The sequence below is a fragment of the Betta splendens genome, chromosome 24 (genome assembly GCF_900634795.4).
Source record: "Betta splendens chromosome 24, fBetSpl5.4, whole genome shotgun sequence".
Classification (NCBI taxonomy): Eukaryota; Metazoa; Chordata; class Actinopteri; order Anabantiformes; family Osphronemidae; genus Betta; species Betta splendens.
The window spans coordinates 2317033-2344457 of NC_040901.2; the positions used below are offsets into that span (position 1 = coordinate 2317033).

At 43.3% G+C, this 27425-nt stretch overlaps 1 protein-coding gene across 1 annotated transcript; it reads left to right on the forward strand.

The window, feature by feature from the left end:
* Nucleotides 1-5: 5 nt before the first annotated feature.
* On the forward strand, nucleotides 6-27123 carry cdk19 (cyclin-dependent kinase 19). Its single transcript, XM_029141539.2, has 13 exons — nucleotides 6-269; nucleotides 3465-3540; nucleotides 10355-10465; nucleotides 11643-11783; nucleotides 18731-18788; nucleotides 19394-19525; nucleotides 19765-19908; nucleotides 20021-20090; nucleotides 20173-20245; nucleotides 20630-20727; nucleotides 20824-20902; nucleotides 21087-21332; nucleotides 23103-27123. Exons 1-13 carry the CDS (start codon nucleotides 142-144, stop codon nucleotides 23226-23228), a joined length of 1482 nt encoding a protein of 493 aa, XP_028997372.1. The 5' UTR covers nucleotides 6-141; the 3' UTR covers nucleotides 23229-27123.
* The last annotated feature ends 302 nt before the right edge of the window (nucleotides 27124-27425 follow it).

The window sequence follows — 27425 nt, forward strand, 5'->3', positions numbered from 1 at the left end:
AGCCAGTGAACATTAAGCGGAGCAGACCAAAATCCCAAACAAGGAAATGGTGGGGGAATAAAACGACCAGATTATTTAATTAATGCATATAATAATTAATATTTTATTTTATTGTAAATTAAGACGTATTTATGGGTTAAAATGGATTACGACTTCAAAACAAAGCTGGCGGCCGAGCGAGAGAGAGTAGAAGATCTGTTCGAATATGAAGGTTGCAAAGTGGGTCGAGGCACCTACGGGCACGTTTATAAAGCTAAGCGCAAAGACGGGTAAGATAACCGTGAACGTTATTGTTTGTACTGACATAAAACTGGCGGCACGGTGCTTTTTGTGAGCACACACCTCGGTCGTGTGTTGAACGGGGCGTTAGATTTGAGCCTGGCCGAAGCGATAACCCGTGTGTCTGTGTTTTTGTTTTCATGTAACGCACTCACTCACCAACGGCCCCCTCCTCCCTTTCCTCCTCCACTCCTCCTTTTCCCCACCTCCCCAAAACAACACAGTAGCGGTGCTATTTATTTTGACAAGTATTTTATTTACGGCGGCAAACAAGGGGCTTGTTGTTGTGATGAAGCAGAATGGGACGCAGCCGCCGTCACTTCGCGCCACAGCGTTTCGCTGTGTGCTCGCGCACTGGCCGTTTCCCCATTTTGACACTGTTCACGCCAAACTTTTTGAACACTGTCTAAATACTGAACTGTTTGCCTCTTACGGTTCATCTGTCGACGTGTGACAGCCTCACACGTGCGAATACGTTGAACATACAGGACGAGACGCAGACTCGTCTGTGTGGTGTCACTGTCAACAGTTGCTGGCTGGAGTAATAACAGCTGGCAAAGCAGACACATCTGCATAGAAACCCAGAATTAAAACAGATCAATGGGCAGAAGGTTTATTGCTCTGACCCGCATCGCCAAAGCCGAGGTGCATGATAAGTTACTTTCTGTACTCACAGTCTATTAGCTTTGGTTTTATTTACCCATCAAATCTATTAACTTTAAAACTTTAATGCTCAGTGTTGATGAGAAAATAATTTGTATAGATGCTGTCGTGTAATTATAATTACAGAGATATTTCACTGCGGTAATGCAGTTTTATAATTTAATCTTTTTGGCAGTATCGTTTTCCTGCAAAAGCCTAAAGGGCTCCTAATGATAGGGTTTGGGATCGGGCCAAATGTCCCTTGTTGGCCAACAAGTAGTGGTGCTACTGCTAGTCTCTGTGTCCCTGTAATTAGCAACTGCCTTGTAGAAAAATAGAATTAAAGCCACAGTGGAACCCTTTCAAAAACAGTATAATGTTTCAAAATGAATGTGCAGAAGTGTTTCTACATAGTGTCAGTTCTCTCCTCATCATCAACTTTAAGGTACAGAAAACACAAATCCAGATTGTTGCCCAAAAGAGCATATTGTTGCTTTAAGATATTCAACTCTATATCAGTCAGTGGTCGCTGGTGTTCAGATGGGATCTGAGAGCAGCCTTACATTTCATTACACAAGCAACAATGTGTAAGATCACTGAATCAACAGGGCAGAACAAAGGTGAACACAGGCAGGTCATGAGCAGTCATCTCATGCTGAAGATCTTGTCTAGTCCTGCAGCGTAATAACATCATCAGGGGTGTTACGCATTTTTTAAATATTCTGTGTCAAGAGATCAGATGATGACAGGTATTCACTAGATCAGAGGAAAGTCATCAAATTGTTGTGGGAGGAATTTTTCCATTTTTCCACAAGTTAGTTACTGTTGGTTCATGAAACTTGCTCAGTTGTGACCGATGTAAATAGTGCAGTATCCTGCTATGACAGAAGCCGATTCAAGACAAGGCCTACAGTTGCTTAACAGCTGTACGAACCTTATGAATGTGGTTGGTTGGGGACCACTGCTCAAAACTAGATGCTTCCAGTGTGGCTCAGTTAGATCAAATGAGTAAGTGTGTGCTGTAGACTCTCATCCATAGTCTTAACAACTGCTTACTACAAGTCTTTCTCATAAAGACACTGATGACAGATACTGAAAATGAATACCTGCACCTACTGTACCTACAGCTTTACACTGACTCAGTGCTTTGATTGGCATTTTTGGGACAAATTATCCAGACACACAGTCAGGACAGGGTTTATTGAGGTATGTTTGATCTGGTTCGGTGTCTAACAGATGTGGGTTTTCTCTTCACCTCCACTTCGTCTGGAGGTTTGGTGAACTTCACACATTTCTACCGAGATCATGCTCCGGCTTTGCTGGCATAGCTAATAATTGGCTGGCTTCATACACATGAAAAATGAGACTGATTAGTCATTGCCAAAGTACTCTGGATGTACCATTATTACGTGGGAACACCCTGTAGAGGACAAGGACCGTTTCTAAAACTTTGCTGTCGTTGAGAGTATTGCCACCTGCACAGTTTCAACAAATGAAACAATTTCATACCCGCAGAACCTGTCCTTGACTTGCTTCTAACACTATCAGAATTTTTTTTTATGTTTATTGCCTGATACAGTAAAGACACATCCCAGGAGCAGCGATTTGCCTTGGCGTCAGTCGCATCAAACATACGAAGTGAAAATGTCAGTCATGTGTCTACAGTCAAAATATTTACATTTTGCTTTTTTATCATGCTACAATAAGAAAAGAAAATCTCCCAGTGCAGCATTTGTACTGTAGATGACCCAGTACTGGTAGTAATGAACTAATGAAAGTAAGGAATGAAAGTTTTTCTTTAATTGTGCAATTCACAGTGTAATAAATTAGCTGTTACAAGGGAATGAATGGCATTATGACAAGTCCAGTCCTCAATTCTGGCTTTACTATATATATGTGTGTGTGTGTGTGTGTGTGTGTACCCTCAGACCTGTTGAAGGCCTCTTTCTTGTAGCTGCCTGTCTCAGCAGAGGGTGGTTTCGGTACAGCTGGGACCTATTGGAACCTTAAGCTCTGAGTTGGGTGTGGACTGAGCTACACTCAACAAACTAAAAAGTGACCAGTTCAGATGACTGGAAATCATAGATGTTGTGCCTTAGGTGTAAGTTTGTGAGAACTGGTCTTTCTCAGTGTGTGGTGTATCATGGTCTCATGTTAAAACATAAAATGCTAGGTTTGCACAGAATGAAACAAGCTAAAAAATGTATCATTGTCTCAATGGTATCGACTTTCACTCCTCTCACAGGGACGTCCTGTTCACTGACCACACATTAAACGCTATGTAGCAGATGTAAGCCTCTGTGCAGTTCAATTATTCCTGGAGCTGTGTGTGGTATTGACATTGTAAGTTACACTGAATCAGGTTTGAGGCCTTGTTGAGTCTCTGCTAAATGCTACTCTGTGAAGTGGCCTGTGCTGCGTTGGACTCTGCTTCTCCTCATTGTTTTAACATTTAACCTTTTAACAGGTTTCCCCTCCACAGAGACAAAGAGTCTACTCTTTTGTGATGTTGTTTGTGATATTGTCTCTTTTCTTCCTGACAGGAAGGACGAGAAAGAGTATGCACTGAAGCAAATAGAAGGCACTGGAATCTCCATGTCTGCCTGCAGGGAAATTGCTGTAAGTTTCATATAAGTTGTGTTGTGTAAGTCCTTTTTGAGATGAAATGTGTGTAGTAACGTAACGGGTTATGCATTGGAAGAGTGAGTGTAAGCAGAAGTCGTAGCTTTGGCAGGTTTAGTGTATGGAGAACACTTCTGCATTGGTACATACACCCAGCTAACAATGCAACGTGCTGACGGGCATCCAGTGTGTGTCCCCTCTGTCACAGCAGTGGTCAAAGTCCACTCAACTCACTGGTTTTAATATGGGCCCAGCAGGAAGAAATCAATGTTTTTCTCCAATATTATAGATTCTTCCCCATTCACCACTGGGTGGGATCAGTCCATCATTAGAGAGTATCGTACAAATGTTTTTAACAGATTTCACCTCTGATCTCATCACCCAGATGTAAAAGGGAGAGCTACTGTTGAGCTGTAGAGCTACACTCATTTCATCACATAATCTTTGTGTGATGCTAACTTCCAAAGAAGTGTACATTTAATAAACTGAGCTGTTACACGTGCACTGCTACCAGCTTTGTGTTATTAACATACTTGGAGCAGTTTAAGGTACAACACGTAGATGGGGTTTGTCAGCCCTCAAGGATACAAACACTTGTTTACATGTTGCCAAATTGACATAGGTACTGTAGTGGCTTTAGGATACAAGCTAAGTATGGCTGAGAGGCAGGTTTAGTTCGTCTGATGTCAAAGATGTGATCAATGTGGCATAATCACCTCGCTTAAAGACAGAATGTAACAGCACATGGAACATGACACCAAGGATCCATGAGTTTGCTGTTTGGACCATGTACAGTAGGGAAAACATGAATCTTTACTGAAATTCTGTGTGTTATTTTGTAATACAAATGCCATTTGGTTGTGTCTAATAAACTCCTCACACAAACCCAATTTAATCATTATAAAACATCCGCCAATGATTGGTGAGGTAAGGAAGATGTACAATAGTAACCACAGATCAATATTCCAAAAATAAAATCGATTGACTTAGTCAGTTCTAGCAGAAGCTGCAGAGAGAGAATAATGTGTCCCTATTACCGGGTGGTTATGTAAGAGGCTTTGGTTTCCACTTAACATGTTGACCTGGAGCTAGCTGGATGCAAACACTCAGATTATGCTTATAGGCCTGCACATTAACATTAGCACACATCTGTAGGTGCACAGTTCCTCTTCCCGTCAGAAGTTAGGCTCAAAACAAACATCCCGCAGCCCGAGGGCGTGCGGATGTTGTGGGTGGAGAGGCAACAAAGTTTTGTTTGCTTGAAAGGAGAAGAGTGAGACCAAAATTTGTCAGTGTGAAATGATAGCAACATCTACCTCACAGCGACCGTGACGGTAGAAATAGCAGCAAACGGCGCCATGAGCCTACAATCAAATCTACAGACACACTATGCAAAGCTCTACAGGAGCATTTTTACATAGCTCTGAAGCCATTAAAGAGCCAGCATGCAGCCACGGTAGCCATAGAGATGCTCCAATGACTCAAGACAGTGGACAGACAATCAATTTACACATTTACAGAAATTCTACATATATACAGGTATATATAACTGTACCCTATGGCGATGTCCCCTGCAGATTTAAGGTCAAGGTACACACATGCTCTTCTGCTTGGTTCAACCACTGACTCAGGTGTGACAGGTGTCACAACATGTGTGAAGATATTGTGCATTGTTCTTGCATATTGTTATCCAATCCAGGAAGTATTACTTGGAACGCTTTGTAAAAAGAGAGTCTGGAGCAGGTTTTTAATCTTTCACTCTGAGAGTTGCAAGACAAACACATGGATGACGTCACATCTTTGAAAAAGTGAAACTGGAGTCAAATACTGTTGAAAGTCTTGGTGTTGGGGTTTGTAGAAGCCTGGACATTCTCCAGACCAACCAGGTTGTGGCTGTGCAAGCTCCTCTCTTCTTGCTTGCCTTCCATCAGTCATCATTTGTATGCCTGTTGCTGTTACTGATTCCATGAATACAGCCTCGTCTGCACATGACGGCATCCGTTCCACTGTCTGCTATCAGTCCTTCTAAACACCGGCCTGCTTTAAGGAGTGAGGCCTGGAGGTGGAGGTACAACGCTGGTGAAGTGCTGACAAACCATTTTCCAGTGAAACTAGTGGGTTGATACTGATCATGCACCAGATCAGCTCACTTAGACAATTTTCAGCTGGTGAGGGGTGAGGAACAAACAAGGCTGAAGCGTGAAGGAATGCCGCCCAGGCCTTTGGTTGGAGCTTTGGTCAGTCAGACTTTCCAGCAAACCAAGGCACTAGGACCTCTTCAGTCATCTCCAAAAACAAATTTTATTTTCTACTTCACGACTGCTTTGTTGTGTATCTTGACTTCTAGTCTACACATGTGTACTGTACTGATAATAGTATATATGTGTCCCAGGCTTGGGTTCTGTGTGTCTGTACTTGTCTTTCTGCATGACCTTGGTTTGGACCAGTCCCTCTGACAGCCTGTCAGTATGCACATCTAGGCAGGTGTCAGATTGCCTGCTTGCTCAACAATCTCTTCCTCTGCGGCTGATAACAGCTTTGTTGCCAGTCATGGCCGTAGAGACTTCACTTGTTGCTGGTGCATTGTGTTATTGGCCACTCAGGTCAGTCGTCACCGTAGAGACGTGCATGTATTTTATGGACATTAGGTAACTACAGGTGTTGTCATGGAGTCACTTGTTTACCTGAAGAACAAAGAATAAGCTGGCTTTAGTTAAGAGCTCATACTTGGTGTCATGTTAGTGGTATGGGCAGAGATGATCGGTGGTTGACTTTGTCTGTGCAGCCAGATGACTGCAGGACAATCATGTGATCTCAGTCAAATATGATGCATGTTAATGATGATAAAGTCATCTATTTTTCAGAAGGATACTTGAATTGCAGCCTGGATAAAGCAGTTTATCTGAAAAATACTGTTGCACTGGCTGTAGTTTTCCTGTGTGTAACTAGAGCCCAAGAGAATGAAGCAGTTCAATTAGTCAGCTCAGTGTAATATAAATCCTACAAATACACTTTAGTGCGTGGTAATGCACTAATCCAGCCTGTCCTCCCTGTGGTCACAGCACTGACTGCCACCGGACAGTAATCCAGCTGTTCTGTACCTAAATGGATTCAAATAATTAGAATTGAGTTTTATCTGTTCCAGAAGACGAAGCCTCACTTAATGCGTCTCCTGAACATACTGCAGACTTCGTTGTTGCTTCTGTAAAACCTTCCGTCCTTCATTACCAGTACCAGTGATTCCAGTACAGGAAAATGAAACCAACACTGGTGCTGGAATTATCCCTGAATAATGGATGAAAGTATTTCAGAACAAAACAGATTTGTTCATAGAACAAATCTAAATCAATGCCATGTCCTTGTTTTAGGGGGTTTCACTGCTACTGGAATCGTTCGCACACCTGCTCCTGTTCTACATCTCTACATTGTTCATGTAATGTTAGTGAGGAAGTAGTGTTATTGTTCCCATAAATGTTTTGCCCGTCGTTTGTTCATCTAAATGCCCCGACCGTAGCTGCAGATGTGGGCACTGGCTCATAACTAAAGGGCGGTCTTTTGATTTCTTTCCCATGTGAAAATAAATCAAATAAAACCACTAACAGTGATCTACAGAATGAACATGATGCGGTAATAAGTACCCTGAGCAGCTTTCACCCCAAATGTGAAGCATAAAATGATGGTCCTCCAGATGAGGCAGCTTGAGATAGCCTGCGTCTTCAGCCATTCTCAGCTGATGAGTGAGCAAACAGCAGCATATCTGAGTTGTGTTTGTAAAGGGGGGCAGGCTGGAAAATGTGGACACAAGGTCGCTAAGCACTAAAGGACTGATAATGTCTCGCTGTCAATTCAGTGGAAATGTTTTTAACACAAATCTGCTACAGCTGCTACATAGAAATGAGACAGTTTTTGTGTGGGATCTGCTTCTGATCCAGTGCGTCATTGCATTGATTAAGATCGTTTCCTCGCTGTCTGTAAATGACACCAAATTGCTGCTGGTGCTGGTGTTGAAGGCTTTGCTCCGACAGAGCTGCAGTGTTTGCAGCGCAAAGCAACCTAAAGTGGATTTATCGACTGCAGCCTGACAAGGTTGATCTCATCCTTTAGTCCCGTGTTGTTCATCTCTGTATGAAGCCGGGAATGTTAGCCTACAGTGGGTGTTCACCACTCTCTAAGCTGTGGCACTCGAGCCATTACAGTGATTTTGACTTTGATAGTCTGCATGTTAATCTTTGTATGAACCTGTTTGTCACTCAGGCTGTCACACATCCAGTTTTCAGGAATTTAACTGGTCAAAACTTTGTGACATAACCTGTTAATCAGAGATATGAAATTAAAGAAATGACTTATATATTTTCTTCAGAAGTGTGGTCAGGTTGTCTTTGCTGACGCTACTATCTGGAAAGTCAGAAGCTGTAAACCCTAGTCATCAAGTCAAGTATATCCGCAGACTGGCAATTTAAAAGCTGTGGCAAGTTAGTGGGGGAGTGTGGGACAGATGGTCCATAGAGAAATGGGTGATTTGGCCTCAGTTACCAAGTAACAGCCACAAAAGGGTTAAATGTTTTTAGTGAATTTTAGCTTTCACCAGAATGGTTCCATTTCTTCACTGATTATTTTCCTTCCAAATCCTGGTGTAGACCTACATGTTCTATGATGCTCAGTGGCCTGAAGCTAAGTAGACTGAATCGGACTCTGGCTTAGGTATGTGGATCCTGTCCAGTGAGTTTCTCTCTCTGAGCATGACCTTTGATACACAAACAATCTGGCCCTACTATCAAAGAAAAAAAGTGTAAAAAATGTACAGTCTTTTCCCAAATGGCCAAAAAAATGGTCTAGAAATTATTATCTGTATTAATTATCTTTAACCCTGACGGATGTTCAGGAAACATCCAGTATGAGAACAACACATGAAGAAAGTGAGTGAGGACATTTTGTGCCCACAGGGAGTCGACTTTGATCACAGCTGTGTCATCATATCCTGATGTTATTCTCTCTGCAGACGACCAAAATAAGGTGTTTTACGGTAAAACTAGCTCAGTCATGTGGGACCAGGCAGTGGCTGTGTTAACACACACTCAAGCATTTGGATAATTCCACGTTGGCCTAAGTAATAGAAGTGTTTGAGCTGCTTTTTCTAACATGCACCCACTGAGGCTTTTACCTCTGTATGTCTGTTTTTAAGTTGAGTTCCCATGAAATACAACATTTATTGTTATTGTTATTTCTATTGTTATAGGTTACAGAGTTTAAGGAGATGACTGAATAACACTTAAATTGAACAGGTTTTCTGCTTTGCTTTGATAAATATTTGTCACAATGAAGCTATGAATAAGCAGATTAACAGCGCTGTTGTGTTGGAGGTGACCCTGTGGCATGTTTTAATTTTTTTTTTTTTAAGTGTAAGTTGTATTTCATGTTGTGTTAAGCTTCATTTGAACATCTGAAGCTATTCAGGGATGCAAAGGAGGGTCCAGTGTTTGTCTTGCACCGTGCAGTATGAGTGTCAGTCCTCCTCTTAGTCCACTTCACCATGGGTTCACCTCTTCATGTCCTGTCCAGCACAGTCCTCTGGATTCAAACTGTTTCTCCATAGCTTTGGGTGTTTAAGACCTGAGCCCAGGGCTTATTACTGCACCATAGTGACCTGATTATGTGTGTAATTAAACTCCACATCCTAGGGTCAAACCAAAAAGCCTGCATAAAGTTCCTCAATTATTCTCCCCTGTCCCCTTGTGATACACAATAGTTAAAAAAGTAAACATGTTAATTCTGTTGGATTGATTCAGACACAGTCAGTTTATGGTGTCTGTAAACCAGTCCATAGCTCAGGTTTGATGGGTCTTGCCCCTTTCTGTAATGGCAAGGTTGTCATTTGTTTCACAACAGAATGAATAGTCCTGGTGTCCTGACACGTCTGGGGAACGGCTCCGTCCTCCTGTTCATGCCTCCCAGTGAGGACACAGTTAAAAAAGAAACACTGACTCCTTATTTAAAGTTCACACAATAGTAAAAGAACAAATGAGCAATAAATTAGCATTTCAAGTTTCTGAATCTGAGGCTCGGCTTTGTTTTTTCTGCAGGTGAAGTACAGTTACTGTATGACAGGCTGCACAAATAATTCATCTAGTGAGTGGGATTAACTGTTGACTGTTTCACTTGTGTCTCCTTCCCCTTGACCAGCCTGCAGACAAAGGACGTGGCTAAGTATGGATTGTCTGTAATAGGTCAGCAAATGGCCGAGTAAACCTGTGAAGCAGAAAGAGTTTGGCGACCTCCTGAATGATGCTGCATTGGAGCATTGTCCAGGAATGATACTAAAATCCTGCAGGTCATCATCTAGAAATAAAAACATATTCAGTCTGTTTGTTTTCCCTGGAGTGACAGTAAACTGTATTGGGTGCTAACATGTGCTGCCCATGGAGCTTATGTTCATCAATAAAGCGAGTCAGTAGTTCTAATAATAGGACTGTCATTCTACTTGAACCTGCTGTATGTGCTGTGAAATGGAAAATAAACCTCCTAAATACATAACCTAACTTAGGCTTTAGGTTAACCTAGCTTTAGGTTGCAGCTTTTCATAGCACAATGCTAGTATTGAATGAAGGATAATTTGAGTGAAAAGGTCATGGGCGCAGTGCAAATAGAAACTAATCTACTGAATTAAAACCAAAATTAATTCAGCATTGTTTCAATGCTGCCAAATGTAAAGACATGAAGTTAACTCTATGGTAGCGCTGCCTTGTAACAACTAGGCTTGAGCATTGATTCACCCTGAAACAACACTAACCCAAAGTGTGAATCTGTGTTGTAGTTGTTACGAGAACTGAAGCACCCGAATGTGATCGCCCTGCAGAAAGTCTTCTTGTCCCACAGCGACAGGAAGGTTTGGCTCCTCTTCGACTATGCTGAACATGACCTTTGGGTAAGTGTGTTTATGGGCTTCAAGCTTCACCACAAAAGGTTCAGGCCATTATATATACATATACAGTGCTGGCCCCCAAAAAAAGGTCACACACTCAAATATTTGGTTGGACCACTTTTAGTTTTGATAACAGCACGCATTCGCTGTGTCATTGTTTCGATAACCTTCTGCAGTACAATAAATCACAAGATTTGTTTCCATCCAGTGTAGCATACTTTTTCACCAAGATCTTGCATGCCAAGATCCAAAGTTCATGTGTGAAAATGATGTCTCATGCCCCCTAAACCACTTTTTCACAATTTGAGCCTAATGAATCCTGGCATGGTTATCTTGGACTATACCCGTGCCATCAGGGAAGAAAAATAAAGCTATTGATATAACAACCTGGTCATTCAGCATGTCCAGGTAGTCAGCTGACCTCATTCTTTGAACACATACTGTTGCAGAACCTAGACATGATCAACTGCAGCAACCCCAGATCAATCCAGGTGGTGCCTTATTTTGGTCAGGCAGTGTATATTATAGCAACCCTAAAATATTCTTCTGCAGCCAGGTCCTGGAGGACTTTCACACAGCTCCCCCACAGATGCCAGGCTTTGTTATTCTAGGGAAGCCTCATGCTTGATAAAATCATCTTTCCTTCCACATGCTTCTGGTTTACACAGCTAGAGGAAGCATCTACTGTTCACCGGCTTCAGAGTCCCAACAGTCCTCTGTATCTTTTGTATGATTTTGAGCAGATTGTTGCTGAATATGAAAGTTCGTAGGGGAGAATCGTGTCTTGTATTCACCTCACTGTTCAGACTGCAGCCTTGGTGACCACGGCCATCAAAGTGCAACTACCTGAAGGTCCTCCTTCACCTGTCTTCTCAGAAAACCTGCTATTTTATTGATAGCTTCTTTTTTCTGCCACACCTGGGTAATGTGATACCAACAATACGTCTAACTGTCACCAGGTCCTTAGCTGTTCTTGTTTGTGTTTTCTCATTATGCTACGTTAACCCTCAGGCACTTGAGGTGTTTGGTATGTTCCAGCTCAGTCACGCCTTGAGGAAGTCATCAAGACAATACAACAATAGATACTTGTTTTGCAAATATGTGCTCTTTTGAAAAATTCTATTCTGTGTGTCCTGAATTTAGAGGAACCACTTGTAACACTGGTGCCTCTTCCTCTTAGCACATCATCAAATTCCATCGTGCGTCCAAGGCCAACAAGAAGCCAATGCAGCTGCCACGGGGGATGGTAAAGTCCCTCCTGTATCAGATTCTGGATGGGATCCATTACCTTCATGCCAACTGGGTGCTTCATAGGGATCTGGTGAGTAGTGATGTTAGTACAGTCCCTTACAGACACACACCAGGTCCAGCACATACTTTAACTCATCCTCAGCAACACTGTAGCACCACTCAACAGGGCAGCAGCGGTTTCCTTGTAGCAGCCATGTGTGCAGACGTCAGGTCAATAACATCACAACCTGTCTATCCTGTCTGCTCAGTTGATTTAGAGCAAAGACATTGATATATTCTGTCTTTACATCTGTGGCAGAGGTTCAGCACAGCGATGCTCCACTCATCATGCTCAGGTTCGGCATTGTTAAACAGACAAGGCTGCATGTGACTGCTTTTGAAATATTCACGCAAGCCGAACAAGGTACCTGCTCCTCAGCAGCTGCATGTAGGTCAACACAGATGAGAATAGTCCAGGTCTACCCAGTGCATAGCACAGATGCTAGGCTGCTAGTAGCTAACAGTTACATTAAAACAGTTACTACAGTTACTATAGTTGAGATTTTTTTAGACAAAGCAACCAAGTGTTAATTTACAGCAATAATTCTTTGAATGTATGTGCACAAGCTAAGTGGCAAATGCGACAATAGATCAGCTCATGATGTTTGGGAACATACTTAGGCCTGTCTCCTCAGGTAACCTCAGGTCAAAGTGATACAGGCAATATTTACTGTGTCCATCTATTGTTAATCTGTAAGTAAAGACATTAAACCTCCATTTATTCCACTCTTTGACTAAAAGACTGCAGTGAAACTGAAGGAAAAAGGCCATGATCATAACCAGGTTCCTGTTTTCGGTCGAGAACATGAAGACGTGTGAGCCTTGTTATCATCGCTGCCGTCCTCACTAGATGACCAGTTTCTCACCTAATTCTCTCTTGACTCACTCTCCTGTGAACCTTCCTTCTCCCTCTTTGTGCAAATATAAAAACTGAACAAGACTTGCCTCCCGTTGCTGTAAAATACTACTGGTTGCCAGTTGGTTGGAATGCTGACTCTAGACCTGCAGTGTATTTAAAGATAGAGAGAAGTGATGTTATTCTGATAAGGTTTGTGTGGCTCATTCCAGAGTGGTTGTTTTGTCTGGGTGTGGAGTTTATTGTAACTGTAATTGTGAGGACTAGGACGTCCTGATCGCTGTCTCCCCTTTAACCTGGCTCTAGCCCAACTGTTGGCTCCTGCCCCTGGTTTTCCACAGTGCTTTGGCAGGAGGGCGAACACTGTGCTTCTGATGGAAACTAAACAATGGCTTAATTCTTTTTATGGAAATCATCACAAATTATTGAATTTGCAACAACAATAACAAAACTACACTTAAAAACAAGTGGAACCAGTGTTTGCTTCAGGTGTAGTTAAACAAGAGTCTCTGTCGTTACTATGTAGGGTCCATCCGTCCATCCATTTTCTACTGCTTGTTCCCATGCGGGCTCGCGGGTGGTGCTGGAGCCTAACCCAGCTGTTTTTGGGCGAGAGGCAGGGTACACCCAGAACAGGTCGCCACTCCATCGCAGGGCAACACACAGACAGACAACCATTGACACACTCACACCTACGGGCAATTTAGAGAGACCAATGATGATGCATGTTTTAGGACCTTGGGAGGAAGCCGGAGAACCTGGAGAGAACCCACGCGAACACGAGGAGAACATGCATAGGTTGTTGTAGGTCTCTGTGTCATGCTGACACAGTCAGGCTTATAACCTCCTAGTGCGACTTAGGTGTGTCCTGTTCTATTTTGGTAAAGAACAGAGAACTTGTTCAAAGAAAGAAGGATAGAAAGAAACCGGCTTAAATATATTACAGAAATGAAGCTAAACTCCCACTGTCCATCTGTCAATGTGTGCGACTCCCTCGGTCTGATCGCTCTGCATCTGTCACTCTCACATTCGTCCCTTTGTTTGTGGAGATAAGTGCAGAATAAAGTAGACACAACGCAGGGGATTTTGTACTAAAACCTGGATTTGATTACTAAAATCAGATCAGTCAGAACGTAGGCTCTTTCTCAAAGTGAATAAGAGATTTAAGTGTTGGTGTGAGCGTTAGCTAACGTGTCTTGGTGGTAGTTGGGGACAGGAGTCAGTCACACAGTTCAGGCGTCTGTCGCTAATTTGGGTCGTCTCCTCTTACATAATCTGTGGCAGACCTCAGTGGTCATGTGGTGGCTGGACGTCACGTTATGTAAACCTGCTTCACACTCTGCAGGATGTTAGATTGAGATCTATCTGTTAGTCTCAGAGGTTTCTTTCTCCGAATGCAGTCACCAAGCTTTTAAGACTCTTTTTTTGCTTTAGATTCTGGTGAGGCATCAGTCAGGGTCGGATGGTGGAATAAGGAAGTCATGTCTTCAGTGAAGAGCGGACATCTACAAGATTTTGTGTAACTGGTTTTAGACAAAACCCTTGAAGCGTTGAAATGTCTGCCAACAGAAAAAAAAGCCATGTAGGGTAGTTCCACCGGACGAGCCGGTGTTGTTTGCCACCAGATTCCTTCTACTGCCACATGTCCTGTCGTCACACAGCAGCCCTGTCGGCGCCACTGGTTTTATCACCATCGAGCCCGGAAGTGCTGTTTTCCCCACTGAAATGGCCTCAACAGTCTTGTCATTCACGTTCATAGTTGTTCATAAATGACCTTTTGTTGACGTGACCCGTGTCGTCAACATGTTTATGTATCATGAGCCTTGTTAAAGGGAAAGAAATGCAGTCAGGGAGGTGGTGGTGGTGGTGGCTGACTGGTTTTCAGAAAGCACAGGGCTCTATCATCTCTAAACCACCTCTCTGCAAGTTGTCCTTAAAGGTTCAGCATTGCTGATGTCATCCTAGATGTTACAGCCACTTGTAAATGTTGCAAACACAAATATATATTTAAATATAATTGGTCAGCACTGTAGAAATGATGCAGTTTGTTGTTTTAAGAGTGTACAGTAAAATCTGTCACTGGTACCGTTGGTACTATAAACACATTTTAGCTATTGAAGGCAGACGTAAAAGGCAACAACAGAGTTAGCTGCCAACAGGCTCTACCCTGAACACACTAATGCGTCTTCTAGGTAAATGGCTTTTTTTATAGCTTGCTGTGCTGAGCGGCTCAGCTGCCTGCAGACAGCACTATACTAACAGGCAGGTTTGTGTCCAGGCAGTCATGAGAGCTGTTCAGGTGTCTGGGAGATGCAGTGGATCAGTTCATGTTGTTATTGTTCGGTATATACAGAGGAGTATTAGAAGAAGTGCATTACTCAGCAGTATGAGGGAAACATGGACTCTCCCGCAGGAGCTGTGTGTTTACTTTGCTCCCTGAAGGTCACACCCGTCTTATCTGTGCACCAGCTCTTCCGCTGCTTTATAATTATTTTCTGTGCGGCCGGATGTCGCTGCAACTCTGAGCTAATGTATTGCACTTACTGCAGTTATTTTGCTGTCTCATTGCCAGTTTCCTGACATTGTGGTCATGTGATTGTCTAAACTCCTTTCTTGGTTGCTAGTTTGAGTGTGGTCTTTGTGCAGGTGTCAGGCTCATTGTGGTATCAGTAACTAACAAATGCATGAAAGCTCCAGGTCGTGCGTATGAGAGGAGACGAAATGTTCCCGTCTTCAGTGAACACCATGCTCTGCCTCTGCACCACACAAACCAAGCATATGTTTTGCATTGCACCATCTCATACCGCCCATCCCCCATCGACTGTCCATTGCTCCATTTCTTCCTCGCTGTCCCACCCACCCCCATAACAGAGGTGTCTGCTGTGAGCCTCCCCCTCCTCCCACCCTGTGCCTACACGAGGGTTATGTAACAGAGCCTGCAGGGCCAGAGGAGCCGGGGATGCTGACAAAGGCATAAAATACCAGCTTGTACCCACAGTCACAGAGTGTATATACTTTTTTTTATTATTTATATATTTACAGTATGGACACAGATTACTATATATATATATATATATATATATATATAGATGTGTACAGTATGTGTATATAGGTATGTACTGTACATATACTGTATATACTGTATTTATAGGTATTTATAGTATGTATATATTTAGGTACAGTATATACAGTATGTATATAGGTAAAAACATTGATTACAGTTTCCTATATTGTATGTATAGGTATATACAGTATGGATACATCTTAATATACTTAAAGGTTTAATTATGCTTTTGCGGAAGTGGTTCTGTAGAAAAAAAGAGTCAGAATTTGCTTAGTGTGTTTTTACACAATTCCAAGAAGAACTGAGTAGGGTGACTTCCTGAAACAGAAAGTACATAATAACCAGGTTGCATTACGTTCTTTTAGAGTTATAAAGATTCATTTAAGAGAAGAACCACACTCACTATTGGCCACTGTTATGTTTAAGAGGTTTAGCGTGAACATACAAGTTCCAATGTTTTCTTCATCTAATGGCAGCTTCTTGACAACTTATAATTACAAAGAGAAACAGGAAGCGTCCTGTAGGTGCCAGCAGTCTTTTACCCGCAGCCAGAGAAAGCCGGTGGTTCCTGTTTGACATTTAGCTTCGCTGTCGTCTAAACTGCAAATAACCAAACTGGAATGTGCTTATTTTTTTCATTTGGTGGCACAAAGAACATATCTATTAATCAAGACTGTAAACAGACCTTACTTGTTACAAGTACTGACGGGTAAAATATGATGACATATTTCACCCAATAAAAAAAAAAACCTTTGTGGACTTTTGTCAGGTTGGAACGGGCATCCAGCCACAACTGGTCACTTGTAGAGGGAGATTTGTGCCCTGTCATGGAGACAGGTATGTGATGGGTGCTGGGTGCCAACACAGAGTCTGCTGGGGAAGCATGGGACCAGTTTGTCAAATGTGGTAGATTCTGGATGATGCAATACCAGATAAACCTGATAAACATAGCTGGGTGTAATAGCACCTCCTTTGTCTGAATAAAGGAATCAATAAGGTATCAATAAGGTTTTCTTGAATTGTTTAACTCACTTAGTTCTACCTGAGCAGCGGGTACAAGCCATCCAGGTTAGATCAGGAAGCAGCAGTTTTTTCTTTGGCTTCCTGAATAACATTTTGCCCCCTTACCTCTGGCTTTTTGATCAGGTTTTCTTCTTGTGACAAGCCTCTAACAACACGGTGATGTTCATTCATGTGGTGATCTGGGCTGCAGACACACCAGATGCATACGTGCCATCACATGTGCTGTAAAGTTCAATGCTCCATACATTCAAGTTCTCTTACCTGTGGCGCGTCGACGCAGATCGTATTCATTCACTTGACTTCTAGTTCTCTTTATTCCAGCGCAATGTTTTAGATTGGTGCCTGTTGGAGCACTCTGCCTCTGATTGGCCTGATTTGTGTGACAGAGACGTAGGTTTAGTAAAAGAAGGCCGCCTCCCCGGGGACAGGGCCTCAGTGGGATGTAGTGTGTTTATTGTCCCTTGGTTCCTGATGTATTTATAAAACCAAGCAGCTGTAAGTGCCTTTATGCATTTGCATATGCAGATGTTTTTATACCTTCTCTTCATCAGAATCATTAGCTTCCTTAACAAAGCTGTTGTGTTTTCTAGAGGCCCTAACGTTTGCTCAGTCGTCTGTTTTTTTATTCTGGGAGTTTTCATTTATTAGTCAGAGCTGCTGAGCCCGAACTCCTTGGGCTTGTCTTTGTGTTTGCCCGGGACTGTGTTTCATTTTGTGGCCATGAATAATAGATCTCATTATTAGCACTGTTTCTATAGCAACAAGCCATGTTTGTCAGGCAGATCAGAGCCGGACTATTCTCTCTGCAACCCAGACAGACTGTGTGACAACATGAGTCCTGCTGCATCACAAACTAACTGTCAACTTACAAGCCTACATCGGAATAAAGGTGCAGACTCCAGGTATTGATGTTGCAGATTCAGACCAAACTGAATGTCACACAAAACAAAGGCAACTTGAGCAAACAATTAACTCAGATTTAAATGATAATGGCCTTATTGGACAGATCCGATTTACCTCTGGCATCTTTGCATCTTCTCTTTGGGCCTATGTTGATCTCCTCCCGTGAAGTTTCCTGGTACTGTAAATAGTGACCCATCCAGGCTGTGGGTGTCTGCTGCCTCTCATCCAAGAATGAATAGGATTAGCTTTTACTTACTATCCTAAAAATAAATCCCTATAAAGGAAATGCTGCCTGATTATTTGTGTTTAAATGTGAGCAGGACAGTGGACCTTGGAGATGAAGACTGGTTCCTCCTGTTCTAGAGCTCCACTTAAGTACAGTATGTCCTTCATGACTAGTTTACTCTAGATGTGACCTCTAGACAGTTTTAACATCTGACACAGTTCACTGAACTGACCTAAATATTTCATCAGATGATAACTTGGTGTTGTCTTTTGTGATTTCCCATGTTGTCCCTTGTTTGGTGTTGCAGCAGCCTTTTGCTTCAAAGCAGGCTGCTGTTGTGTTCTGATATGCGAAATGTAAAACTATCTGAAAGGTTCCAGCGTTGCTTCACAGCACCACATGTGTCTGTTTCTGAATCCAGCAATCACCCTTACATAAGCCTGTAATTCTATTCACGAAGTGTTGCTAAGTGTGAAAAACACGGCTGCTTGTCCTGTGTGACCATGATGAGACAGCACCAGCACCACAGGATTGGTCCAGACATCACTCATGTTAAACAAGGCTACGGGCAACGGGTCACTGCAGAAAGCAGTGACCCGCTCTACGTTTCGTTTTCGCTTTGTGCTGTTAAGGTGAGAGGTCACTGTGATTGGCTCTATCTGGAGTTCCTATCAGCCCTGGTGGTCATTTAATCTCACTGTGTTACCAGTGGCAAGTGATTTCAGAGAACTCCCAGAGAGCCTGTCTGTCATAGGACTCCATGACACATACACACTGTTCTAGTGAACAGCAGTCACTATAGGCCATGGGTGGCTTAGGAGGGCAAGTAGGAAAACTCTGAATATGTGACCTTTCCACTTGGTGTGTGTTGTTTTATGTGGTGTATAATCATTCTGTCTCCTTCAGAAACCAGCTAACATCCTAGTGATGGGGGAGGGTCCTGAACGAGGACGAGTTAAAATCGGTAAGGAAGAATTTAATTCTGTTCCTGCTGGACTGATTCCATAATTACACAATACGCTGCAATGACACTGGATCAGTGAGGCTTTTGACTTGTCTGAGTGCAGCCTGCTACCTTCTCTCTTAGAGGTCGACGGGGCTCAGAGCAGGGTTTTTACATACGTAAGCCAGCTGGCCAAGAGGCTGTTGGAGGCTCCAGCTGCAGCGCTCAAGTCTATTTTTAAACCTGTACACCCAGAATTAGCAGCAGGCTATTGTTTTACTGCAACTAGTTCCTCTACAACAGGTTTGGATCCGACAGGCCTAGGAAGAATGGGGTTACACTTCAGCAGCTTTATGCAGCAATGCTGCACATATTAATATGTTTCAGCCTAATGCTGGCCTAAATGCTCCAGTTAAAGCTGTGAAGTGAAAGATACTTGTGTAAAATGTAGAAGCACCTCTGGGCCATTATCTGCTTGATAAGTGTCCACAGGTCACATCTGACTGTCCGCCATTTGTTTAACCATGTATGAGCCTTAAAACACACAGATGTGTATATAAAATGGTTGCAGTTTGCTTCAGGTTTTTACTTTGCTAAACCTGTTCATCTCCTCCCTTTTCTTTTAGCCGATATGGGCTTCGCCAGACTCTTCAACTCTCCTCTCAAGCCTCTGGCGGACCTGGACCCCGTGGTGGTTACGTTCTGGTACAGGGCCCCTGAGCTTCTCCTGGGGGCCCGTCATTACACCAAAGCAATTGGTGAGTTAGGCCCTGATATTTTGATAGGAGGTCAGGTTTGTGTTAACTGACATTTTTTTATTTTTTAATCGTACGAAAAGTAGTTGCTGCCACTGATGTTAAACCCTAAATCACACACGTAAACCCATGTAAACCCTGTCTGTAACTCACTGAGGTTAATTGATCCTGTGAATATTAATGCTTTGAAGCTACAGGATTAATCAGATGAAGTGACCTCTGTGTGCGTGTGTACACATCAGATATTTGGGCGATTGGCTGCATCTTCGCAGAGCTGCTAACGTCAGAGCCCATCTTTCACTGTCGCCAAGAAGATATCAAGACTAGTAACCCCTTCCATCACGACCAGCTGGATAGGATATTCAGCGTCATGGGTTTCCCTGCAGGTCGGACACACAGCAATAATAAACGCACCATAAATAAGGGCTTTAAGATGTCTTAAATAATCTGGCTGCTTTGGTGAAAATGACATTGAGCCTCACACTGTGTATTCCACAGATAAGGACTGGGAAGACATTAGAAAGATGCCAGAGTACCCCACCCTACAGAAGGACTTCAGGAGGACGACGTAAGTAGACACTGTCATGATCTGACCTACATCAAAAGCTCAGTAAACCAGTGCTATGTCTCTGTGTTGTCTGCTCTGACAGGTATGCAAACAGCAGCTTAATCAAATATATGGAGAAGCATAAAGTCAAACCGGACAGCAAGGTTTTCCTGTTGGTACGTACACACACACACACACACACACACACACACTCACAACACAGTATTACCACATGCGAAGGCTGGATCAGATCAGACCATTCAACAATCACATCATTAGCTTTTCATTGATCTGATGAAAGAGTCCAGAATTGGAGGCAGGCATGGTGTGGCCATCATGATGAGGAATGTGATGACGTAAAGGTGGTACCAACAAAAGAACACTAACCATCAGCCATTTTTCATAAAAGTTGTATCATGGTAATTTTAGTCTAGTAAACAAGCACTACTGTTCTGACTTTGAAGCAACTCCAAACTCAGCCTGTTTAAGTTTAAATCATGTCATTGGACTATTATTCCTTTTGCCTCACAGTAAGTGTAAAAGTGTTTTTCTTTTTTCAGCTTCAGAAGCTCCTCACCATGGACCCCACCAAAAGAATAACATCAGAGCAGGCGCTGCAGGACCCGTACTTCCTGGAGGACCCTCTACCAACCACTGAGTGAGCTCTAGAGTGTTGTTCTTTATTAGGATTTAGGTTCAGGGTTGTGTTTTGGCTCCAGAGTGCCACAATCTGTTAACTTGTCTGTATTTCCAGTGTGTTTGCGGGCTGCCAGATCCCCTATCCAAAACGAGAGTTTCTCACCGAAGACGAGCCAGAGGAGAAAACAGAGAAGGTAGTTGTCAACATTTAATATCAGGACACCTGGTGCAGCATTAAGGCTTTACTTCTTAAACCTTCAGACTGCAGCGGCACAATATCTGAACAAACAGCACTGATGTTACTGATGCTGCGTTAATAACATCTACTCACACCCAGCTGGAAATAACATTTCCTCTATGCTGTGCCTCCATCTACAGAACCAGACCCAGCAACACCAGCAGACGACAGGCCAGAATCAGGCCCAGAACCAGCAGCAGACGGCAGCCCAACAAGCACCCTCCCAGCAGAGCTCTGCCCAAACGAATGGCACTGCTGGAGCCACAGGGGCTACCGCTGGCGGAGGGTTACAGCATGGCCAGGACCAGGGCCCACCCAACAAGAAGCCTCGCATTGGGCCACCTGGGGCCTCCTCAGGCACGGGGGTACTACAGTCAGACTACCAGGTTAGCAAATGTGTTCTTCACTCTAAAATAAGGCTGGTGTGATGATGCCAGCGTTACACCACTGGAGACATTGTGTCCCATCAAATTCTATTTGAAATACATCAGCGGATCTCACATCAGTTTCCCATTCCTCCAGTCATACTTGGCTTTCAACTCCAGTCAACGTCAATAGACTGCTCATATGTGAATGCATGTTCTGAAGCTGGCTTATGTAGCTGTTCAGGAACTAGTTCAAGCTCAGCAAAGCCAGTTCAGCACCCTGCAGGCCACAAGCGCTGAGAGGCAGGCAGGGTGTAAATCGGAGGATGAGCAGGTGTTGGTGGCATGCTCAGTGGATGAGTGAAGCCAAACGAAGCAACAGACTATCTGTCGTAGAAGCAGGATGAAGGTATGTGGTATGCAGCCACAGTCACAGCCCAGGATGCAGCCAGACTCTGGACACTCAGCTCGTCTTCATATGTCCTTTACTGGCTCCTGACTACCTTATGGGAGCACTCCTCGGGTCTGTCAACTCCTGCTTTAATCACAGTGTTCACCTACATAGCATTATCAGCTATGCTGAGGCTGTTTCCTAAACTGTAGGTTCTGAGAGTCCAGAAACAGCAAAAACAAAGACATCAAAGTCATCACAAAAAGAACAGTATTTATTGTTTTAAATTTATGCATATCATTACACATTTTTCAACTAATATACATTTAAATGTCAGAGTGAGGCTGGTGTCAAACTGACCATTTGATGCTGATGTGGCAAAGGCAGCACCGTGGCTCCGGTCTGTGGCACAGGCACGAGCTGGACCGTTATCCACTCAACTACCAACTGAGGCTGATAAAGATATCAAAACGTCCAGATAATGAGGACACAACAATGACAGATCAGGAAGCTGATCGCCGTGGTGGTGCAGCATAGAGCACCACAAACAGTCCTGTTAAACAGGACAACTACTGTTAATCCAACATCTAAAGAATGATTTTTGTTCCTTATCTCATTATGTGTTGACGCTATATTGAATACACAGTATGTTATTCTTCTGATTGTCAGTGTGGTGTCTTTTCTATGCACCTGCCCTGGTGTGGGTGAGTGGGTGAGTGCCTGGTGTACAGCGCGATCTAAGTGCCTGCTTTGACCTCAGCTTTTAGGACACATGGAGGGAGGGGGTGTGCACGTATAAGTATAACACACATACAGATATAGAAACCGACCAGTGGAGTGGACTGACACTCCCAGCGTTCTGCTTTTCCCCTTATTGATCTCTGTCCCACAGGCCATCCCACTTTCCAGGCCTTCCCGTCAACAGATAGTGCTGTGACATGTGACCCTACGGGTGCAAGGTTTATCTGTCCTCCTTGCAAAATGGCTTCAGTTCAGTCAAGTTCCATGAGGGTTGTAGGCCTTTTCAGGTCCAGCCACAAATGGTGCACATGGACCAAGGTGTGTGCTCTGACTTGGCCACTTGCAGGACGCTGTACAGTAGTTCATTTGACACCATGTGTGTGCTGGGGGTCATCATGTTCCTCCAAGTCACAGTCTCAGCTTTTATCAGTTTTGCATTTGTCCCTTCCAGCCTCACCACCTTTTAGCCCTTGTGATTCCCAACATCCTCTTGGTCCACAGTGTTTTTCCCTGGTTTTTAGTCAGACAGAGCCACAAGCCTGTTGCAGTAGCCTGGTTGGTGGTGTTGCCATAGACACACAGGAAAGAAAACTCAGGATTTGCAGTCCTAGTGTAAAAGTGTGTTCTCGTCATCTTTATGTCTTCTTTTAATCTACCAGCACTCCAGCTCTCGCCTTGGTTACCAAAGCAACGTCCAAGGTTCCAGCCAGCCCCAAAGCACCATGGGATACTCGTCATCATCCCAAGTGAGCTCCCAGTACACCCACCAGACCCACCGCTACTGAGGCTCCCAGTCGTCCGCAAACCAGCAGAGGAGCCTTCGCTCCTCCTCCACCGTCCCTCAGCAGCCAGGACCCCGTCGGCGACCGCATCCTGGTCATACTACATCATTCCTCCCTCCTCTCTGACCTCCTGCCTGACAGCCTTCAGCAGCACGGTAACGCGACGGACACCAAACATAGGAACCAAAACATTCTGACAGTCAATCTCAGCCTTATCTGGCTGCTGAACCCTTTTAAACGCAGAAAATATAGTAAGAAAGACGTGAAGGCGTCACACAGACTCTGACCCGTGGCACTTACAGACAGGCTCTTCGCAGCTGTGTCCATAACTGTACATTGCATTGCATCTTTTTGTATTTAATTTTTTTCATGCTTGTTTGCTAGAGTTTACCTTGATAGCTGATGTCATTGTAAATATTGCTATGTATGAAAAGTATCAGATGAAAGGAAACACAAGGAAAAACCCTTTACTGTCGCATCTAGTGTACGACCGTGGATAATCAATGGAAATGTTTGAGCTAAACCTGTCGTTTTATGAAGACATAAGTCAGCTTTTCTACAAATTCATCAGCTCCTCAGCTGATGCAAATGCAGGGAAATATTAAATGCGCAATTTTACTTCTTCTAGGGTTTCTATATTTGACCTGTTTGTATCTAGACTGGGAACATGAAAAACATCTTGTGTACATCATGATCCACTCCACTATCTTTAGAGGTTAGACCTGTGTTTGTGGCCAGCGCATGCACTGTGTCTTCTCTGTAATTGCATAAATGTACAGGGCAGCTAACAGATGGTCCTTCCCAGGTATGTCACCTATAACTGTTACTGCCTGATGATTGAAGGGTTGGTTATTATGGATGCTGTGTGTGTGTGTGTGTGTGTGTGTGTGTGTGTGTGTGTGTGTGTGTGTGTGTGTGTGTGTGTGTGTGTGTGTGTGTGTGTGTGTGTGTGTGTGTGTGTGCGTGCGTGTGCGTGTGTGTGTGTGTGTGTGTGTGTGTGTGTGTGTGTGTGTGTGTACAGTATGTTTTTTATGCATGTTCTCTTCTTACCTAAACCCTGTTAGAACTGCACTGAACTGATTTGCAAAGAGCTGGAACAACCCGGGCGGGTTCTGAGCCGAGCTGTCCTCTCCCACTCCGTCCCCCCTGGACGAGCGTGTAACAGTTTAACAGACAGTGCGTGTGTTCTTCAATACATGCTGGCACTTGTGTAAATATGTAAAGGACACCCCTAGAGCGCATAAGGCGAGTTCAACCACTGCACTTAAGAATAGTTAGGCCTTTCAGTAAAGCAGAGACGTCTCTATCAAAAGGAAGCCACCTGTGAGCTCAGCTCTTTATTTAGCCATAAGCCCATCATCAGAATCATCTCTGCAATAAGAAAAACCAATAGAATGACCACTTCTGCATAAATAAGACAGTGACTATACTCGACCCAATATAAAGTAGTTGAGCTGCACCGTGGTTACATTAATCTAACAGTAATACTCATCCAGTCACAGTGTAACCATGGAATGGGCCGTAAAGTCACAGGACACGCTAATGTGTCCCCAGCTTCAGCTTGTATTAAATGCACCCAGTGACTGGGGCGCAGGAAGCACTGACACCTGGTGCATGATCGTAGAACTGGATGTCTGAAGACAAACGGTAGAGAACAGCATCCAGACTTCCAGTCCCTGCTCAAAGCACGACAGGCTGTGCTCCAACACTAACTCCTACAGCTGTACAACGCAGGTGCTTTTATTTTGTACTTTATAAAGAGAAAACCATAACACACAGCTGTACTACGTCAGGACCCTGAAAACCTAAATCCGAGTTTCATTCCAAAATATCACAGTTCAAATATACTTTGTGATTTGTTTTACATGAAAACAACAATTGCTGTGTTTGGTTGACAAAACCTTTTACAGAGCAAAAAAAATCTATTTTAGACCTTTTTAAAGCTGCATTGATCGTTTTTTAACCAAATCACAACAAGTTGGAGCCTCTGATCCACTACAATCTGTAGAAGGCAACAAGAAGCATTTTTACAACCTTAAATAGTAAAACCTGTGTTTGTGGTTTATAGAAGACGTTTAAAGCTAAGACATAAATACTTATTATTTGTCTTCTATACATTTTCTAATGTTTTTACCCTTATCTGAACAACATGTTTGTAAAGTTGTTTCCAAAGATGGATTTGAGCTTGTTTGTGTTCTTACATGATTCATCGTGTGCTGTCTCTTGTTAGAAGACAGTCCTTTGTACTCCAGCATCGTCCGCAGATTTTGCCACTGTGGAAGAGCTGTGGAAGCGTTGAAAACCAAAACAGTGGTGCTTAAAGAGGCCAAAATGCCCCATTCATTATTACGTTCATCATGCAGCTTCAAAGACGTCTTGGACACAAGCGCTTTGCGCTAAACAGTACATTGCTTCATGTTTTCCAGGCAGATGCAGGGGGTGTGGATCAGAACCAGCACCCTCCTCCCTTTAGTGCATCTCTCCACGAGGTCTCACATGTATTACTGTCACACAGCTCTTATGCAAACACAGATCCAGACTGAGGCTTGTTCCTGTGCTTAGGTTTTGCAGTTGACAGTTTTTATTACATTGTATTCAGCCCTTGTGTAAAATCCCTTATGTCATGTTACACTGCTCCAAATGAACAATTGTAAAGAAATACAAATGTATATGAATAGAATACAGTCCTATTTATTATTTGCATTCATCCCATTCATTCATTTAAACACTGTCCACTGCCTTAAACCAGTAGCTATAGAGGAGACCTCTGTCAGTCCTCATCATGTATGAATGTTAAAACCACCTCAGTACAGTAGAATGAAGGTCCATCCCATCACAGGAACCGTGACCCGGGTTTCAGTTTGTGTGGACGGTGCCTTTCGTGGGAACTTGTTCAGGATGTAGTCGTTTTGTTCTTCACAAACACACTCTGAGGCTTTTTCCACTCATGACTATGTAGCATATTGTTATGGACACGTGGAAGCTAACAGGTAAACAGCCCATAAGTTTTATGTGTTGCACCTCTAGTCCTGAAGGAGGGTGGCATGTCCTCTCTCCTCACACACACATCACTTAAGCAGTTTTACATTTCAAAAGCTGTACATAAGAAACACACTTTAATATTCTCTCACTGAGATACCAATACCAGAATTGTCTTTAATGCACTGTTGTTGCTCAAATATTTAGTGGTAAGATGAAAAAGTATTTAATGTTTTCACTGTCTTGCGTTAGACACTAAAGTTCTGGCAGTGCTATCAGTGTGTAGATACACACACACACACCTGTATAAGGATCTAGTGCACCTTTAGGCCGCTCTCTTCCTTCACACCTCCCGTTTGATAGTATTGCATGTGCCTGTCTTTTCCCAGCGGAGGACTTAAACTCAGACAGGCACTCCATCTGCAAAGCTTGGCCTCTGCGCTGCCTTCGATTGCCCGTCGTGCCATTCAGATAACAAGCATTGTTTGGCTTGTCTTACAAAACATGGTTACAGAAACCCTCAATCCCATCACAGCGTCTTTTAATGAGCAGCTGCGGAAGAAATTTTCATATTGTGGTCTCGGATAATAATACAAGAGTGAGTGTTGCCCAGGGCTCCCAGCGAGCTGCACCAGCAGAATGCTTTGCAGGTTGGGGTGTCTGTCCACTCTTTTCTATTCTCTCTGTATTAACTATGTGTATGTGCACACGTTTAAAATATCCATATGGCCTAAATGTGTCGTCTTTTCATAGCATATGGCAGCAATAGCTCAATGTGGTAATATTATAAACAAAAAAGAAAACTTTTATTTAGCTGCTTTTGTGCAAATTTCACTGTACAAATGACTGTTAAATGAGAAAGTCATGTATATTTATTTTATATCTTCTATTATAATAAAAATCTCTTTTGTCTCAATCACTTTTCTTTGTACAGCGTTCATGTTCTGCTCCTGATCACCAATGACGTGACCACAGCCTGACAGGCAGGACATGACTCGCTTTGCTTAGTCAAAGTGTTTTGAATCTATGAGCTTAGTTTACTGCTGTGTGAGGCCACTTTTTTAGATTTACTAGCAACCGGAGCAGGAGGCACGATGGTGTTGGTGGTTGGAATAGTCCTGGGGTCGTGTGAAGCCTCGCCGTTATGCTGTATGTACAAGAGGCAGCGTAACCTGTATATGAAGTTGACTAATCCAGCTGGGTGTTTGTGGTAAACACCTG

Excerpts from the sequence above, each read along its gene's own strand:
- cdk19 (XM_029141539.2), top strand. The coding sequence starts at position 142 with ATGGATTACGACTTCAAAACAAAGCTGGCGGCCGAGCGAGAGAGAGTA. Across the intron at positions 19,909-20,020 it reads CGTCATGGGTTTCCCTGCAG|ATAAGGACTGGGAAGACATT; the intron begins GTCGGACACACA and ends TGTATTCCACAG. Across the intron at positions 20,728-20,823 it reads GACCCTCTACCAACCACTGA|TGTGTTTGCGGGCTGCCAGA; the intron begins GTGAGCTCTAGA and ends CTGTATTTCCAG.